Genomic DNA, 19,302 nt, shown 5'->3' with positions numbered 1-19,302 from the left:
GAGCGACGTTTGGTCATTGTCCGTGGTGTGCAGTTGTGACGCTCCTAGGCTCCTTCAGCTTCATAAAGGGACGCAAATAGCTTTCAACTGATTGCAATGTATTCCCATCCGCGGCGGGATTTGGTGTGGGCCTAGACAACTGGGTGTGACCCTAGATAACAACCTGTCCTTCACTGCAAACATCGCTGCTACAACCCGTTGCTGCAGATACATGCTTTACAACATCAGGAAGATACGTCCCCAGCTGACACAGAAAGCGACGCAGGTTCTGGTCCAGGCTCTCGTCACCTCACGCCTAGACTACTGCAACTCCCTCCTGGCTGGTCTACCTGCATGTGCCATCCGACCTCTGCAGCTCATCCAGAATGCAGCGGCTCGTCTGGTCTTCAACCTTCCTAAATTCTCCCACACCACTCCGCTACTCCGCTCCCTTCACTGGCTTCCGGTAACTGCTAGAATCCACTTCAAGACACTGGTACTTGCTTACCATGCTGCGAATGGATCTGGCCCTTCGTACATCCAGGACATGGTTAAACCGTACACCCCAGCGCGTGCACTATGCTCTGCATCAGCCAAACGACTCGCTGCGCCCTCGCTGCGAGGGGGACCCAAGTTACCATCAGCAAAAACACGTGGGTTTGCTATCCTGGCTCCAAGATGGTGGAATGAGCTCCCCATTGACATCAGGACAGCAGATAGCTTGCACATCTTCCGGCGCAGACTGAAAACTGATCTTTTTCGACTCCACTTCGAGCGATAGAACTATTAACAAAACACTTATATACTAATAAAGGACTGGCTTATCTAAAGCCAGTTGAGTAGCACTTGAAATGTTTGGCTCTATAATAATAATAATAATAATAATAAATAATATTTTTATAGCGCCTCTCAGGAAACCCAAGGTCGCTTTACAAGTCGGGTAGGGGGGGGGGGGGGGAGTAGGGGAAAAAAGGCAGACAGGTTAAGGGGGTGGGGGGGGGGGAAGTAGCGGAAAAATAAACCTATTAAACTAACTATACAGTGGCGAAAGCCTTGGTAAAAAGGTGCGTTTTGAGGGCTTTTTTGAAAATGTCCAGGGTTGGGGCGCTGCGGATTTCGGGGGGGAGAGAGTTCCAGAGGGTGGGGGATGCCACACTGAAGGCTCTGTCACCAAAAGTCCGCAACCTGGTGCGGGGGGTGGAGAAGAGATCCTGTCCAGATGATCTTAGCTTCCGGGATGGAGTGTGGTAGCGGAGAAGGTCAGACAGGTATTGGGGGGCGAGGGCATGGAGGGATTTGTAAGTCAGAAGAAGGAGTTTATAGGTGATACGGTGCTTGACTGGGAGCCAGTGTAGGTGGATCAGGGTGGGGGTGATGTGCTGCCAGGGCTTGGTGTGAGTGAGCACCCTGGCAGCCGAGTTCTGCACATACTGGAGCCTGTCCAGGGCTTTACTGGGAACCCCGAACAGGACTCCGTTGCAGTAATCCAACCGGGAGGAGACGACCTGATGTAAAACCTGATGTACTTATATGATTCTGTTTTCTTCAAGGTTGTGTCTTCCTGTTCGAATGTACTTATTGTAAGTCGCTTTGGATAAAAGCGTCAGCTAAATGCAATGTAATGTAATGTAATGTAATTTGACGCTCATGGAAGCACGGCATTTGTTTGTGTCGGCTGCTCTTAAAGGCAATGTGAGCGTCCATTCTCATTGGATAACGGATAATTGTACACCCGGAAGTAAGTATTCTCCTTACTGTCGATTGATTTTACAGTGATATCTGCACTACTCATCGACTAAAAAACACCAGATTATCCTTGTTAATTACACAACATCGATTGGTTTAAATTGTGTGCAATGCTTTTGTATTTTTCCCCTTCGATTCGGAGAAACAAATATTTTTTCGGAGTAAAGAATGGCAGAAGACACTACACTACCCAGAATCCCCAGCTATCGTTTGGACTACACCATGTGCTCTGTTTGACAAACCCCGTGATAGTCCTCAAGCTCTGTGATTGGAGAGTGTGCTCCGAGGGTTACGCCAAGCCTCGAACAGCACTTGAAATGGGATGGAACCACGGCAGACTGTCCAAAACTGGATTTGAACAGGTCCACCGCGTCCCCCCCTCCCCCACCCCGTCCCCAGAACTACACATGCTGGCTATTCTGTTTTGCAACATGTTCTCTATCTATGGCACGTCTCTACTGGGAGTTGTAGTTTTAAAATACGTTTTCGTATTTCCCATAATAAGAAGTTGCCAGTATTAAACTGTGTACATTCCTGGAGGTTTAGGGGATAGAAAACACTCAAATGTAATACATATAATTAATAAATGGGTGAAAATTGCTTGTGCCCATAATGGGCAGCATTAATATATATACACACATGCCAGCTAAGGTCAGCAGAGCTTTATTTAACAGCTGGTCTTATGTTTGTGACCCCTGTTGTTAATTGATAACATTACATTAATTGATAAGCCTGAAACATGCACTTGTCAAGGTTCAGAAGCACATTTTGCAAATATGACAGTAGCCATCGATCAGCTTAAGATAAGACATACTTTATTGATCCCAAGTTGGAACATTTGCGTTACATCAGCATGTGTAACAGTTGTAAATATGCAGTGGTGTTTATTTGTAAATCATTTAGTATAATCACACAAATTCTGTGTTTTATATTTAACAATTCTGTGTTCTTTATTTATTGATTGTTCAATACCTGACAAGGCCGGAGATGAAATATCTACATCTTATAAGAGTATAATACATTATGTATAATATCAGTTAAAAATAAGTGCTTCAACATAGTTAACATTGCTGGAGGTATGCAAAAATATTGATAGATGTCTTGTAATGCACTATTGAGGAACCTGCGACCCAAGTTTTTCATTCAATGCATAACTACACCATAGTTGTGTGGGCCTATATGATATGTCAATAAAACTTAGAAAATCTTGAAATCTTGAAAGGGATGTGCAACATAGTCATTATATACAGTCTTTAATTAACTATTAGTAGAGAATAACGAGTAATGAATATACTTTATAGGGATCCTATTAATATCTAATAATAAAAATAATGAAATTCAATAACATGCTTTAACCACTAGGTGTCCCTTTATATCAGCTGTGCACCTTTATGGTGTAAATACTGCCTATCTACCAATTGGATAAAATATAAAAGTCAGTAGAATTAGTGTTGATACTGCAAGGAGACGTATTGTGTGAAAATAAATGTAAAATGTTGTTTAATGGCTGATATATTTATGATCCACGTCACGTTTTCAGTTCCTCATGTTTGTCTAGAAGTCTTCTCATCAGGGCTCTATAAATACATCAACGGGGAAGGAGGTAGCAATAAAGATAACCACAACATAACAGAAATAATATCGATAGCAGCGTCCCTAGCAACCACCTTGGTAACAATTAAAACGTTCTATGGACGCAATTTCCTAAAATAATCTTCATAATAACTAGCAAACTAAAGATCATGTACATCCACTGCACACATAATCTGAAATAGCAACTCATATTTCTCGCATCAAATTACATCAAAACGCATTTTAATGGCCAAACTAACTTTAAAATAGGCATTTTTCACAGAGAATAAAACGAAGTTTGGCCATGTTTTTTTTTTCTGAAGGGAGAAATTTGAAGATCACGTGACATAGACGCCAGCCATTGGAATGAATGTTGAAAAAAAACGGGGTTTGTCAAATAGAGCACATGGTGTAGTCCAAACGATAGCTGGGGATTCTGGGTAGTGTAGTGTCTTCTGCCATTCTTTACTCCGAAAAATATTTGTTTCTACGAATCGAAGGGGAAAAATACAAAAGCATTGAACACAATTTAAACCAATCAATGTTGTGTAATTAACAAGGATAATCTGGTGTTTTTTGGTCAATGAGTAGTGCAGATATCACTGTAAAATCAATCGACAGTAAGGGGAATACTTACTTCCGGGTGTACAATTCTCCGTTATCCAATGGGAATGGACGCTCACATTGCCTTTAAGGGCAGCCGACACAAACGAATGCCGTGCTTCCATGAGCGTCAACTCCCGCCGCAGATGGGAATACATTGCAATCAGTTGAAAGCTATTTGCGTCCCTTTATGAAGCTGAAGGAACCTAGGAGCGTCACAACTGCATGCCACGGACACTGACCAAACGTCGCTCCTGGACGATTATGGAGTGAGAGTGTGTTGTCAGAAAAGCCCCCGGGGGAATTATCTCTGAATTGTTTCTGATGTGAACTGCTGACAAAAACCCTACTGAGTAAACACGTAACGTCAGCATTCAGTCAGACAAACGGCCACAACATTTTCTAGTGCCAAAATAAATTCATCACAGGTCTTTTGGTTTCTCAGAGGCTTTGGAAAAGTCCACCAACACTGACTGGACTTCTAGGAGTAATGATTTATTACCAATTACTCACAGGCTTCTCCCTCGATTAAACATTTTTGTTTATAGCATTTCAGAAAATAGTTTAAAACGCCTTTTGCAATTTCCCTGAGCTTCAAATGTGAAATACTATACAGCTTGTTTTACCAACAGTCCAAATACCCTAGTTCAAAACCAACCAAGGGAAGACTGCAAATCCTCTTTGTCAGGCATTTCTGCTGGTAGAAAATAGTTGATAATGAAAAGTTGATCAACAACAAATATTCCTACAGGAATAAGATACAAGGTTGTGTTGAATAAAATGTTGTACACTATGTTTTTCTCACGCTGAATAACGACATTATGATGTTTAATGTGTTTCCAGTTCTGGATTTGGCAGGTAAACAAATGAGAGGGAAATAAAAGGAAATGCATTCTGCACTTCCTCTGTCAGCCACCAGAGGGAAGCGGGACTCCATGCTACAGAGACAACAGAGGACACTTCAGTGATTGGAGATCTAAATCTGATTTGTTGTACAGAAACAAGTTCCTGCCTGCAGTAATATCCTGGCTTCTTCATCTGTATTCATCTGTCAGCTGTCAGGAGATCTGCTCTTCCAACTACAGCTCTACGAGACCTTTATTAACCAATGAAAAGCTGTTTAAGCTCCACGAACACATCAACATACCTGTGGGAATGTAGCAACATAATGAAAGTGCAAGTGATTATTTTTGGACCCACTACGTGATTACTTACTTGTATGAATACACAATGTGATTCACTGTTGGTACTATACTATTGGTTAAAGGGACCCAACACTGATTGCTTTGCTTACGAGACACATTTCCCTTTTAGATATTTTCAGATCATAGTCATCACATGTTATAGAGAAACTTAATTCAGAACTTATTTACTTAAGTTAAAGGATAACCTCCCCTTAATCAAACTCAGTCCAGCTTTATGATTCTGTTGAGGAAATATTTGATCAAAGAACCAAACGTGTTTTTTTGTCGTTTGTGTTTTTACATATTTTCATCATATTTCTTGGACATATATGTTGTTTTTCATATTTCTGACAGACTAAAGTATTTTTTTTGCATATATTCCAAATACTATACTATGTTGTTTTTTGTATATTTGCGAGATTCTACATTATTTGGGAAGCAAACGTAAAAAATGCCGGCCTTTCATCAATACATCAGTATCACTTTTGAAGGCCTTCTTAATATCCATATCTTATTAAGGTTCATTTGGTTTTATGTTGAATAAAGTAAAGTGTTATCAATCATTGCTTTTATTGTTTTACTATTAAAATATTAATGTAGTCTGATGATTAATTAATAATGTGGCCTTTTTGGCAGTTTAACTAAAGGTGTGCGGCTGCTGCCGTGAGGAAATATCAGCCTGACATTACAATGGGCTTTAATGGAGGCATGTTGAAAGTTGTTGTCACTTCATGCCCTCAAGAGGCATTTTGTTTAATTATTATTGCTTCATTATTTGTCTTTTTTCAAGCTACGAGATGTTTTCCTACATTTGTCATGAAAAGTTATGTCTCAGGAATGTAGGGTTTGGGAATTATGGCAGTTTAAAAAAAATATGAAGGCACATTTCAAGATTTCTTACCCTCTAGCTGTGACATCACGCACTCTAGTTAATGTTAACATCTGAAGAAGGCCTCTTTAACAAGGTCTGAACAATGTTTAATATCTCTAAATGTAAGTATCAGATTTAAAAGTTGTTTTACACGAATAATGTCAGAAAGATGTGTAACATTTTAAAGGGGGTAAGAGCTACCAGGAAGGGAGTGGAGCCTGATGGAGACACTGGGAACAGAAGGTGAGGGGGTAAGAGCTACCAGGAAGGGAGTGGAGCCTGATGGAGACACTGGGAACAGAAGGTGAGGGGGTAAGAGAGGCTGGAAGGGGGTGGAGTCTGATGGGGACACTGGGAACAGAAGGTGAGGGGGTAAGAGAGGCTGGAAGGGGGTGGAGCCTGATGGAGACACTGGGAACAGAAGGTGAGGGGGTAAGAGAGGCTGGAAGGGGGTGGAGTCTGATGGGGACACTGGGAACAGAAGGTGAGGGGGTAAGAGAGGCTGGAAGGGGGTGGAGCCTGATGGGGACACTGGGAACAGAAGGTGAGGGGGTAAGAGCTACCAGGAAGGCTATTCTGAAGTATTTGAGTGGAACAGGATTGATTGGAAGAATTTAAAACAACGTAAACAACACAATGGTATAATTCCACAAGTGGTGATAGGGTGATATGGTGATACACTCTCTTGTACAGTAGGTGGCAGTATGCACCTTAAAGCGGTTTGCAATCCGCCAAAACCCGAGAGAAGAAGAAGAAGAAGAAGAAGAAGAAGAAGAAGAACCTGGATCCTCGTGGCGTCTCCTCGCTACGGTTCTCTCTCTCTCTGTGTGTTCCTGAGAAAGTGTGTGTGAGCTCCAGCTCTACTGATCCATCATCTGTGTGTCTGGATAAACCTCCGAATGGACTGTGTGCTCTTTCTTCTGGAGCGTTTACCTCGGACTATAGGAGCTAGCTTAGCATGCTAGCTGGAAACACGTTAGCAACACTAGTCAGATTGAGAGTTTGATGCAGAGAGAAACGGTGTGTTTAACGGAGTCTGCAGGGAAAGGTGATCTAGGAAACATGAGTAAAGTCCAAATGCTGCTGTCGTTGAAGAAGCAGCGACTCACTGCTGCTAATGAAGAGACATTTGCTCTGTTTGAACAAACAATAGCAGAGCTCGAGGAGGAGCTGTTTCTTTCCAAAGAGGAGAAGAAGAGACTCCAGAAGCTACTGGACGCTGTTTTACAGCCTCAGCTTCGGATACACAGAGCAGGTCTGTTCCCTTTACCCTTCATTAACACTTTACACTCTTCAGTAGCACTTTATTATCACATTAATAACACTTTAGACCCTTTATCAGCACTTGCTGCAGGTAGCAGATCCTGAAGTAAAGTACAAACACCACACTGTGAAAATACTCCATTACAAGTTAAAGTACTGCATTCATATCTTATTTAAGTAAAAGTATGTAAGTATTATTAGACACATGTACTTTATTATAATAATTACAATGTATTTTGGAAGAGCAAACCTACCAAAATAAATATATTTATAAAAATACATACATTGAATAATATGCCATTTAATAGAGATGTCCCGATCCGATCACGTGATCGGGGATCGGAGCCGATCAAGTGATTTTCAAAAGATCGGAATCGGGAGAAAAAAATGTTGTTTTTTTTTAATGTTACAAAACTAAAATGACCGTGTTCACGTCTTAAAGTGATCCTGAGGCCTTAGTTTTGGTTTAAAATGACACAACATCATGTATGTGTTGCTTCTTTTGGGTTTGTTTTCATCTGCTTATTTCTCTCAAAGCTGGCAACAGAGTGGGCGCAGTGTCTGATAGTAGCAGCTAACGAGAGGCTACGTTCAGCTGGTGACTCGGGAGTCGGGACAGAGAAAATGTCAGGAGTTTGGAAGTATTATAAAATTGAAAGCGAAGGCAGTGTAACAGCCTGATGCGGAGGTTCCGCGTGGTGGAAAGAACAGAGCTACGTTCAACACGACCAATCTAATACGCCACCTGAGAAACAAACACCAACAACAACAGGACGAGTACACAGCGGCCACCCAGGTAACGGCACTGAAGCAACCGACACTTTCAGAGACTTTCAAAAGGAAAGAGAAACTGCCCCAGAACAGTGAAAAGGCCAAAAAAATAACAGCCAAGATAGCTGAATTCATCGCGTTGGATGACCAGCCGTTATCTGTTATCTTTTTTTTCTCATTGCGTAAAGATCGGATCGGGAAAAATCGGTATCGGCAGATTGTCAAAATCAAATGATCGGAATCGGATCGGGAGCAAAAAAAGGTGATCGGGACATCCCTACCATTTAATGTACTGATTTAAATATGACCCATGCATGTGGGCACTAGGAGTGGAGTGCACCAGCTGGCAATAGTGTCTGTATGCAAACCACAGCAAGGAGGCGGATCCTAAAAGGGGGCGTTTCGTAAAGGGTTATGAGCCCCGCCCCCCACGTATTTCTTAAGGTATATGACGCTCTGTTTCTCATTTATTTTAATGCTTTGAATGAATCATAAACGAACTTTGAAAAATAATAATTATAATTAATTTGCATATAGAATGAAGAGTATACAACCCACAGAGAAGACAAATTAATTGACCTATTGACAGATCATAATGAATACAGAGTCAATTTGATAGTTTATCATAACATAGGATACATTAAACTCATACATTGTAGGCATATCATTTTTTACTGTTTGTGCAGTGGTAGTAATTATTATTCAAATCAATCAACTACGTTTTATGGAAGATATTGCTGTATATCATTTAACAACATGAGTAGAGGTTTCTCTACACCTAAAATACTGAAGTTACTGTCCTGTTCATGTTGTGTCTGGTGGTAAGATTAATTAATTAATTAACGTATTTATTATTTTTGAAACATTACAATACACATCAAATACTAAACATGAAATATATAGTACATGCCAATACATTGTACAAAGGAAAATATATACAGTACATACAAAGAGGAAAGTCTTCATTAAACATAAACATTTTATTGGGTGTTCAGTGTGCGAAAAAGTACACGTCCCACCGTCCGGGATGTGTTATTTACAATATCGGACAAGTAGATCTTTGAATTGACTTGTCCGGCATTTACAAAAGGCAGAACTCATTCGCAAATTGTCCATGTCTGCCATTGTTCGTTTAGAAATGTTAGTTTCGGTTCTGCTTGTCGATTCCTAAGGAAATCCATCTCGACGCTTTCTATACAGTTAGACGGGGCGGGGCGGGGCGGGACGTGTAGCACAGTGGCAGGGTTGGGAAGCAAAACTCGGTTCCGAGTAGGAACAAATAACAATTGTCCGGTACCAGGATTAATGAGAGTTGTGAGGACAGGAGGCGAGGCCGAGCCCCGCGGACTGCAGCTCTCTCTCTCTCTATGCTCTGTATCAGCTGATCGCTGCACGGTGCAGCTCAGCGTCTCTCTCTCTCTCTCTTTCTACACACAGCAGATCCGCTGCCCGTGTAACAGCCTCATCTTTGTCAAACTTTCTTATGTTCTTTCTCTAACACGTAATGAAGGTTATTAAGCGTTTTAGCTCCTGTGTTGTTAATATGGACCGCCATTTCCTTTATGAAGTAAAGCAACCTCCCTGTCGGTGTCCTTGCGCTGTCCTCACATCCCCAGACCCCCAGACTCGGAGGAGCACAGGGATGTCAGTATTGTTTATGAAGCAGGGTATAGAAAGTACATTATTGAAATGAAAATACTATTTATTTACTTTTACAAACAGTGATTAGCTGGGCAGCTGCAGCATGTGTATTGCAGGACATGTGTAAGCGTGCAAGCGTCTTTGAGTTGTAGAAAAGTGCTAGGCCTATAGGCTATAAATATAATGTATTATTATTATTAGGTTATGTCCTATGTGTTGGACATGTGTGGTTGGACTCTGTCTCACAGGCAGGTTGCAGTGTAACATCAGAGGAGACTGGGCCAATTGTACATTCTCAAACTGCACCACTTAGAACTAACTAAACAATGCAGAGATTATTTTTATATAATTTGTATTCAATAACCGTAATAAATTCAACAGTATGAAGTGATTTGTAAATAGGAATACAGATTTGACTTAATGTTTTCATAAATATATTTTTCTCCCAGTTTGACTTATTTTGACCCTCTCAAAGAACCGGAATCGAGAACCGAGAATAACCGGAATCGAAAAGCAGAACCGGAATCGTTAAAATCCAAACGATACCCAACCCTATGTGTGATGCAGTAAAAACCGTGGGAAAATGTAAAATACGATGACTAAGAAGAAGATTCCAGTGGCCCCAATTTTTGTCCATTCTGGACAAGTGAAAAATGTATTCGGACAAGTAAATTGCCAAACTCACTTGTCCATGGACAAGTACTCTCTAAAAACGTTTTCTCACACTGGTGTTCTAATTCAGCAACCACAAAATATGTGCCCAGATTTCATTATCTCTGACTTCATCAACCAAAAGATCAATTTTGATATTTAACATGAACTCAGAAAGAAAAACACACTGTCTGCCTTCTACAACTTTTGTTGGTCATCTTTGAATATCATCCAAGTTTTGTAGATGGACAATTTTGCTATTATTAGTATAAGGTTTACACTAGGCTATATATTTCACTATGGGGTGTGTTAAGACCCAGAATGATATTTGGCTATTTCTGTGTAAATTCCACTTTGAACAGAGACAAGATAAGGGCAGCAACTTGAGTTGCCCAAGCATCGACATGAAACACACATAATGGTCTGTCTCCTCTGTGACCAAACAAACAGCACATAGAGCAGTAGGGACAAGCTTCCATTTGTACAGGTTTTACATATTTGGAAGAATGTCATGTAATATTTGAAAATTGAATTCTGGCAATTGACCCTCTGGAGAAATTGTCTGTAGCTGCCATACATTATTTGACTTGCTGTTTGTCAACCACAGCTTCCCAGTACGTCTGTATGTATGATGTCTGCTTATATTGTTTTACAATGACATCCTGTCAGAACCATGTGTACATTGTCAATGTAATCTTATTCAAAGGAAGAATCAGAGCATAATAAATGAAGCGGTAATACACTAATACTTGCTATGCACCCAATGTCTGATGCATTATGAACATTCTTATAATGTATTATAATCAGCTTATAACACTGTATAATTATAGTTATATGAACTCATTAATGCTCATAAATGAACTAGTTGATTGGGATTCAACAATAGTAGGACTCAAGTGTCTCCATTCTCTTATGTAGGGTGTGAGCTTGCTTTACTGATCAGGACTATGAAGCACAGCTTCCCAGTATGTCTGTATGTACAGTATGATGTCTGCTTGTATATTGTTTTACAATGACATCCTGTCAGAGCCATGTGTACATTGTCAATGTAATCTTTGGGTTTTGCTTCTATTATTTAGAAGCAGGAGCCATTTTTTAGGGATTGCCTTTCTAATAATGAATAATTCACTTACCCAGAGCCCTAGAGAGATAAGAGTTACGACACTCTTTGATGTCGCCGCCAGCCGGTCACGTGGTTTATGTATGCCGGGATAGTTCCAAACGCACTTCCGTTGCAATGCTTCTCTATGGCAAAAACAGCACAAACATGGTCAAAATAGTCATAGATTAAACCAACGCTGTTATTTTTTAAAGATTGCTTTCATATTTACATGATGTGGTTACACTTTGTATGGATTGGCACTATTTATAAGTTTAGTTATTTAACGATATTTTGAGGGGAAAGTGTGGTAGCACAAGCAGGCTATGTTGCTGTCACTGCCAGGGCAGTCTCGTCCGTAGTATAGTTGCGCTGCCATGTTCTTCTATGGGACAGACAGACAGCAGCGATTGCGTTATTGAATGGTAAATATATATATTAAAAAAACACACACCCAAGTACTTTTTCAGCTGTAATTGCATTATTGCATACTTTTTATTGACAGTTTTAACTAAAGTCTGATTCAACACTTGATTAGATTTCACATCATTCATCCACATCTGCAAAGTAACTAAAGGTATTACATAAATGTAGTGGAGTAAAAGTACACCATTTACCTCTGAACTGTAGAGGAGAAGAAGAACAAAGTAGCAAACCATTGAAATACTTAAATAAAGTACAAGTATCTCAAAATTGTACCCAAGTAGGCTATAGTACTTGAGTTTATGAATGTAGTTACTTTACACCAGATGCCATAAAGATAGAAAGACTAAGCCTTGCACAGAGGCATGACAATAGATTTTCAAAATGCTCAACATTGCTGCCAAAATTATAAACTGACTGCTACACAATTAAAATAAATGCTTTTATATATTTCTATTAGATGTGACTCTTTAGCGTTTCTGTTATTATTAACACGGCTGCTTTAGTTGTTTTGACTGCTAAAATCCTGTTATTCCTCATTTTAAAGCCGATATTCCGTGGGGTCGAGGGGCTCGGGTCCTTGTCACCTTTTCCATACCTGATGAGTTTGCATCCCTGATAATACTTAGTAAGGAGGCCATAATATTTTTGACTCATGGCTGAAGTTAAGTTTCTCCAGCTCTCCCCAGGTTGGCAAACAAATGCATCTCAAAATGCATCAGATTGATGCTTTAAAATATGGAATATTCAAAAATGTTCTTCCGGAGGAGAATGCCCCCGGACCCCCCTAGAGGGATAATATCCTTCTCACCTTTTTCACCCCTGACCCGTTTTCATGCCTGTACTTAGATACGTTTTACATTTTTGGAGGGAAACGTTTGTGTTCATGTTAGCATGGGTAGCATGATCATGTTAAGACTATGAATATCATTTTACCACAACAGTGGATGAACAATTGATATATGTGTTTGAACAAGAACAACAGGAAGAACAAAGTAAAAGGGACGAACAAATGTGTGAACAAGTATTAAGAACAGTGTATGGAAAAAGTGATGTGATGTGTGTTAGAACAAAGTAAAATGAATGAGAAGGAGAACAAAGAGGGTTAGGGTTCAACAGAAAAAGATGAATTCAGCCAAAAAACACAATTTGATTAATCTAAAGTGTAAAACAATCTTCAACACAGACCAAATTAGTGCCCTTGGACAACAAAACATGGTGGGGCAAATAAATGATAAATTAAATTGAGAGAGTGGGAGACTAAAAATGATTACTATGATAAATATTCAAACTATTTACAAAACTATTTACAGAAGCTCCTGTTGAACCAGCAACAAAAACAGGTTTGTCAACAATAACGAGGCCACTTTGCCAGCGGGAGGTGATCCAGCGACGAGACAATAAAGCAATTCATATTAGTGTTGAGACACTACAGAATATAAAACCTTCCAAGCCATGACCTCTCAGAGGACAATGCAGCACATCAAACTGGAGTCAGGAGTGTGAATAACACATTTTGACCAAAACAAATTGTTGCTTACCAATACAGTGACTGAACATTGGACACCAAAAAGTTTGACCTCATGTCGTCACGCAACACTGTTACTGCCCTAAGTCATTTCAAGATGGAGGAGTATGATAAGGCCATCAGCTTCCTCCGGGACTCCATCCATCTGTTTCGGGGCCTGAAGATCGGTCCCAAGGGCAGCTGGAAACCAGTCCAGACAGGACTGGTGATGGCCACAACAACAATCCTGGAGGTCCAGCATGACCTGTTGAGACAAGGGCACAAATTTGTTCTCACAAGCCGCTTCACTCAAGACTGCCTGGAAAACACATTTCCGTCCATTCGTCTGAGGAACTCTGTCCCAACACCTGTAGAGTTCCAATATGCTCTGCGCGCTGTCACTGTGGGTGAAAAAAAAAAGTGCTAATTATTTTTTTTAAAGTGTTTATTTTGTTAAAAATAAACATTTTGGATGCATGACCATGTTTTAGGCTCATCCTTCATTCACTGCTGTAGAGTAGCCTATTCAGTAGGCTATTATTTGTTTAAGACTGAATAATACCTTTGAAGAACAATCAGTAAACTAGTGTGTATATTACAATACAAAGGAATCTATCCTAGCATGCCATCAAGCATGAGTAGCGCTAGGCTAGTTGTACAGTACAGATGAGTACAGTCAACATGTCACATAATTAAATGTTAGTATATCCCAAAATTCAATGAAATATTAAATGAAATATTTATCACAAACGCCACCTCATTTCTACTGGTGCTAGCAGTTAAGTCATATCATACAGAAAAAGCCGACTAAGGATGGCTGACACGGTCAGGTTCAGCGGATAAAAACCAAAATAACAATAAAAACACATAATCAATCTAAATCCTGCTTGTTAGTTACCCAGCATCATTGATATATAAGCTGCTAGCGATTCATTACTGAAATCTTACCTTCAAAGCTGACGAAGTCGCGCTAGCTAACTAGCAGGCAATGCTAGCTAAATTGGTTGTAACAACCAAGATCAAATATAGATAATTACGCTGTGCATATACAAATGAAGACCAGTATAAGCATCATAAAGGGCCTCTGATACAATATAGACAGTTGACAATTCAAAAGAGTTCGATATTTCAGCAACTTACCTCTGGAACTAATCGACGCGCCGTAATGTAAGTGAATGAGGTCCAACGCCCAAATGACAATATTTTGAACTATTTCAATGTCCATACCCCGGAAGTAGGCGCCGCCATTTTTTACAACGGAGGTCTATGGGAGTGTCGTAACTCTTATCTCTCTAGGGCTCTGCACTTACCCAATTCCTTTTATCCTGAAGCTTATGGCATATCTTTAATGCAAATTATACCTGAGTCAATCCAATGTTGATACATTAATGAATTTCCTCTAAGATCCGTTATATACTTAGATCCCCAAATGGTCTGGTTTCCAACCTCATCTCCTGTACGGCTCCTTTAGTGTTCCACCCCCTGCTTTCTGCCAGCTAGCCCATCTTTGAATGACACATTGATAGAAAGAAGGAATCCCTGTTCAAATCAAGGTCTTTCCGAATCAATTGAGAAATAGTTTAGGCAATAGCTTCCAGTCCCCTGATGTTGGGTGATTGATCCATAATACGCTTCAACCAACCATAATGAAGTGCTTCTCTGTGAGATAAAAATATATAGCATTTTAAACCCTGTCTCATAATCTCCAGTGATAACTGATCTTTTTCAATTGTATGCCTCTTTCCAGACCAAATCGTCTAGGGGTAAGATGAATAACTTGGCTTTGGATAAGTTGAGCCTATACATAAGGGAAAATACTGTACCGTACACCACATGGCTTTAATACATACATATTGTTTATGAGGAGAGAAAAGCTGTGTTTTTCATCAACGCATATATGAAAGGAAGTTACATCAACACACATAAGATAATTGCATAACACAAATTCCCCTTAAACCTTCATCTTATTCAAAGAAGAATTAGAGCATAATAAATGAAGCGGTAATACTGGCTATGCATCATACTTATAATGTATTATAATCAGCTTATAACACTATAATTATTGTTCTAGGAACTCATTGATGCTCATAAATGAAGCAGTTGATGTGGGATTCAGCGGTAGTAGGATTCAAGGCGTTTTTAGAATCGGCTATACAGTTATACAGAAGGACCAGAGTTTACTCTGAATAGGAAGTGTTTTAAGGAAGATTTCAGAACCCATGGTGTAGGACTAAAACACATACACGCATATTACAATCACTCACTTAGACTGGCCTCCAATGTGTTAAAACAAGAGACACAGAACAGTGTCCCTTATGGGGTTAATTAGGGTTAGGCTTGGGGCTAGGGGTAAAGATAGTTTTGAGGGAACATAGGGCTGACTGTAGGTACGCTCCTGTGTATGACAGTGCAAAATGTTTGCCTATTCTTTGACTCCTGTTGTCTGTTATTCTGTGTTAAAGTAGTAATAGTCTGTCCTTTAGCACAGTTACATATCTGCCCGGTACAAATGTTTAAGTGAACAGCTTGACCTGTATCTGTTTTTGTGTACTTGTCTAGGCGGATGATGTGTCCCTTCAAAATGTGGCAGGCAAGACAGTTTTCTGAATCTTTCAACAGTGTAATAGAATCGGACCATATTTTCATCAGCATCCTGGGCTCTACAAAGAGCAGTTAGCACTGTTGAAAAAAGGACACATATATGAGAGAAGTATAACAGTTTATTTTGTATAACATGTAAAGCCTTGAAACACAATATTTGTATGCACAAATTACTCAAGTATAAAGACTTCAGCCCATTGTGTCCGATGACAGCTGAAGGAGAGAGCTGGTTAGGAAGGCGTAACTCCTTTTCCCCGCAGCGTTCCATAACTTAAGCATTGGTCTGTTTATAGGAAAACATATGCAGCAGTTGTGGAGGATGCAGGACTTAAACATAAGTATGATTAAAACGAGCTACGCCATTACCCTCTCGACAACAAATAAATTATTATTATTAACAGACAGAACAGACGTGACTAGGAACTCTCAAGTAAACACGTGGCTCATAACCCTTTAGGAAACGCCCCCTATAGGATCCTCCCTTTATAGGAACCACCCCCTGCCTGCGGTCTGCATCCAGACCCATCTCCCAGCTGGGTGTAAAAAAGTAGGGCTTAACTCTAACGTCGGGCTTAGCTACGTCCGACTTAGTGATTCGAATTTACACCGAGTGCACCAAGCCTGACTAGTCTCGGGCGTAGCTGCGCCTGGTCTTAAGATGCGCGTCCACGTGAATACACACGAAACAGTAATTGTTGCCAAGCAACACACGTCTATATAATTTAACACTCGAACTCCTCCATTCAGAGCAAGCTAAGAATTGAATAACGAATATGGATAACGGAAAGAAGAGAAAAAACTATTTTACTGATAGAGAGATTAGAACATTAATTGAAATATATGCGGAGCATAAAAACTCGCTAACTGCCAAATGTAATAATACCATGACAAACAAACACAAACTCGCAGCCTGGAAGTCAATCACTGGTGAGATAAATTACTTGGGTGATGGAGGGATACGGACGGTGGAAGAGTGTAGGAAAAAGTGGAAGGACCTACTATCCAGAGCCAAAAAGGATGCATCGGTTCTCAAAAACCCTCCGACCGGCGGAGGCCCTGCTCCAAAAACCTCTCCATACAGCAAAATCATTATTTCTATTTTTGGAGAGGATTCCCCCACTTTCACCGGGTTGAATGGGATCGACAGCTCAGAGCCCTCAACCTTAACATTTGAAGAGGTTGACGCAGACGTGTCAGCTGTCACTAGTGGTAAGTCATTAATAGAGTAACATCACCCTACATTATCTATATACATATTACCCCCGTGAGACATCACGGCTAGCAAGATAACAATTAGCAATCACGGCAATTGATATCAACTGACAATAACTGACAGTAACTGACAGTAACTTGCCATTTTACAGACTCAGAGGACCGCAGAGAAGAGGGAAGTCCCACACCCACAGCGTCAGCGATGACTCAAGGGGAATCCCAAATGGCCACACCCCGAAAGAGAAAGAGGGATTTGTCAGAGCTACAGCGGGAACTGACGGAGAAAGAAATCGTTCATGTGGAGGTGGAGACCGTAAAATTGAGAGTGGAACACGAAGAAATTGAGATGGAGAAATTGAGACTCCAAATAATAATTCTTAAGAATCAGCTACTAATCACTGAAGAAGACGATGTGTTCACCGTTCTGTAATCATGTTGTACTTGTTTTTTATCTCAATTTCATGTTAATAGTTCTCCAAAATGTTGTTATTTAATGTTCTTGTGTTCTTTGAATAAAATAGGCCTAATGAAAATATGTGGTCACAAAGGGAGCTTATTGAAATGCAATTGCAAAAAAACAGCGTTCATTTTACAAATATATAGGTCTATAGGTTGTTTATTATATGATTGCGGGTAAGTCGTCCACCGATATCTTCACGGATGCCAGCAGGAGCCACAGGGTTCTCATCTGCCTCCAGTGCCAATTCTCCTTGAAGGAGGATTCTCTTTTTCACACAGATGTTGTGCAGCACCGCAGTGGCAGAAAGGATCACGCAGACACAATTTAGCCTATATCTACATTAAAAGGCTGGCCTTTTATATATTATAAAAATGACTTACTAACCTACGTTTGAGCACTCCAATGCAGCGCTCTACAATGTTCCTCGTTTGTGTATGCTTGTCGTTATAGTGGCGCTCTTGTGCAGTTCTCTCTGCGATGACAGGTGTCATTAGCCAGCGCTTCAGAGGGTATCCACTGTCTCCGAGAAGAAGACCGTTCACTCTCCCTGCCTCAAATTCCCGTTGAAGGGCGCGCTCTCTCAGGACTTCCAGACTGAAAACTCATCTCTTTCGACTCCACTTCGAGCGATAGAACTATTAACAAAGCACTAATATACTAATAAAGGACTGGCTTATCTAAAGCCAGTTGAGTAGCACTTGAAATGTCTTTGCTCTATGAAACCTGATGTACTTATATGATTCTGTTTTCTTCAAGTTTGTATTTTGTTGGTCGAACGCACTTATTGTAAGTCGCTTTGGATAAAAGCGTCAGCTAAATGCAATGTAATGTAATGTATACCTGATTTTAACAAAAAATATTGCCTGGATTTCGCTGCTTCTTCTTTGTGGTAGGTGAATATATAGTTCCTAAGGCGGTGCTGGAGGGCCAATGCAACTTGTCTGATAGCCCGACATGCAGTTGTGCACTGGTCTTAACCTTCGGTTCTACGACGGACGTATAGTTACGCCCAGTTTACGCCCAGCTGGTGCACTCCACTGCAGTCGGTTAAATGTGATTGATACTTTAGTTTTAATGTGCTTCTTTATTCACCTTTTATTTTTAAATGTGTAAAAGCAAATACTTTGGATTAATTCAAATTGTGGGAGAATAATTCATAAAGAAATCAATGAATAAATAAATATCCACCGATCGATATCGGCCGATACTCACTCTCTACACAGAGAGAGAGAGAGAGAGAGAGAGATGCTCGAGCAAGTTTATTTATTTAAATTGGTTAACACGTGAACTTGACAGCCCTAAACATATATATACAGAATATATATATTTTTGAGAGAGATATACACTAGTATTAGATGCAGTCAAAAGTTGACACATCTTCTCTTTCGAAGTTTTTATTTAAATTGGTTCTACTTTCTAGATTTAGAGCCCCTCCTCCAACACACACGAACGCGCACATGACCAATGAGGGCACGAGATAAGTTTGTGCACAGATGGAAGGCTGACAGGCAGGTAGGCCATCCAGTTACTTTAGCCGGCTCAGATGATTGGTCGTGCTTTTTACAGTACTATGGCTTCCACAGATGATATTTGTTTATGGGTTTTTTGTCAAAGCACTTAAGATATTCATTGCTATCGGGATGTTAAGAGCATTCCATGGAATATAACAACAAGTTTATCTTGAGCCGGTTTCTCAAACTTACCTACCCCACCTTTAAC

General features: G+C 40.2%; 1 protein-coding gene across 2 annotated transcripts; it reads left to right on the top strand.

Moving 5' to 3' along the window:
* Positions 1-7,149: 7,149 nt before the first annotated feature.
* On the top strand, positions 7,150-17,656 carry LOC117536058. 2 transcript variants are annotated; one of them, XM_034200792.1, is made up of 3 exons: positions 7,150-7,210; positions 15,870-17,120; positions 17,276-17,656. In XM_034200792.1, the coding sequence occupies exons 2-3, from the start codon at positions 16,685-16,687 to the stop codon at positions 17,551-17,553; spliced, it is 714 nt and encodes a 237-aa protein (XP_034056683.1). In that variant the 5' UTR covers positions 7,150-7,210; positions 15,870-16,684; the 3' UTR covers positions 17,554-17,656. The 2 variants fall into 2 exon arrangements, with proteins under 2 accessions (XP_034056683.1, XP_034056682.1); XM_034200791.1 differs by lacking the exon at positions 7,150-7,210 and having other exon boundaries at positions 14,489-17,120.
* Positions 17,657-19,302: the final 1,646 nt, after the last annotated feature.

This window comes from Gymnodraco acuticeps, unplaced genomic scaffold (genome assembly GCF_902827175.1).
Source record: "Gymnodraco acuticeps unplaced genomic scaffold, fGymAcu1.1, whole genome shotgun sequence".
NCBI classification, from domain to species: Eukaryota; Metazoa; Chordata; class Actinopteri; order Perciformes; family Bathydraconidae; genus Gymnodraco; species Gymnodraco acuticeps.
The sequence above is the reverse complement of the archived record's forward strand: the minus strand, read 5'-3'. Positions and strand labels throughout refer to the sequence as shown.

Bases quoted from the DNA above. Each gene is read 5' to 3' on its own strand.
- LOC117536058 (XM_034200792.1), top strand. From the start codon at position 16,685: ATGGATAACGGAAAGAAGAGAAAAAACTATTTTACTGATAGAGAGATT. The intron at 17,121-17,275 runs GTAAGTCATTAA...GCCATTTTACAG, and splicing joins CGTGTCAGCTGTCACTAGTG to ACTCAGAGGACCGCAGAGAA.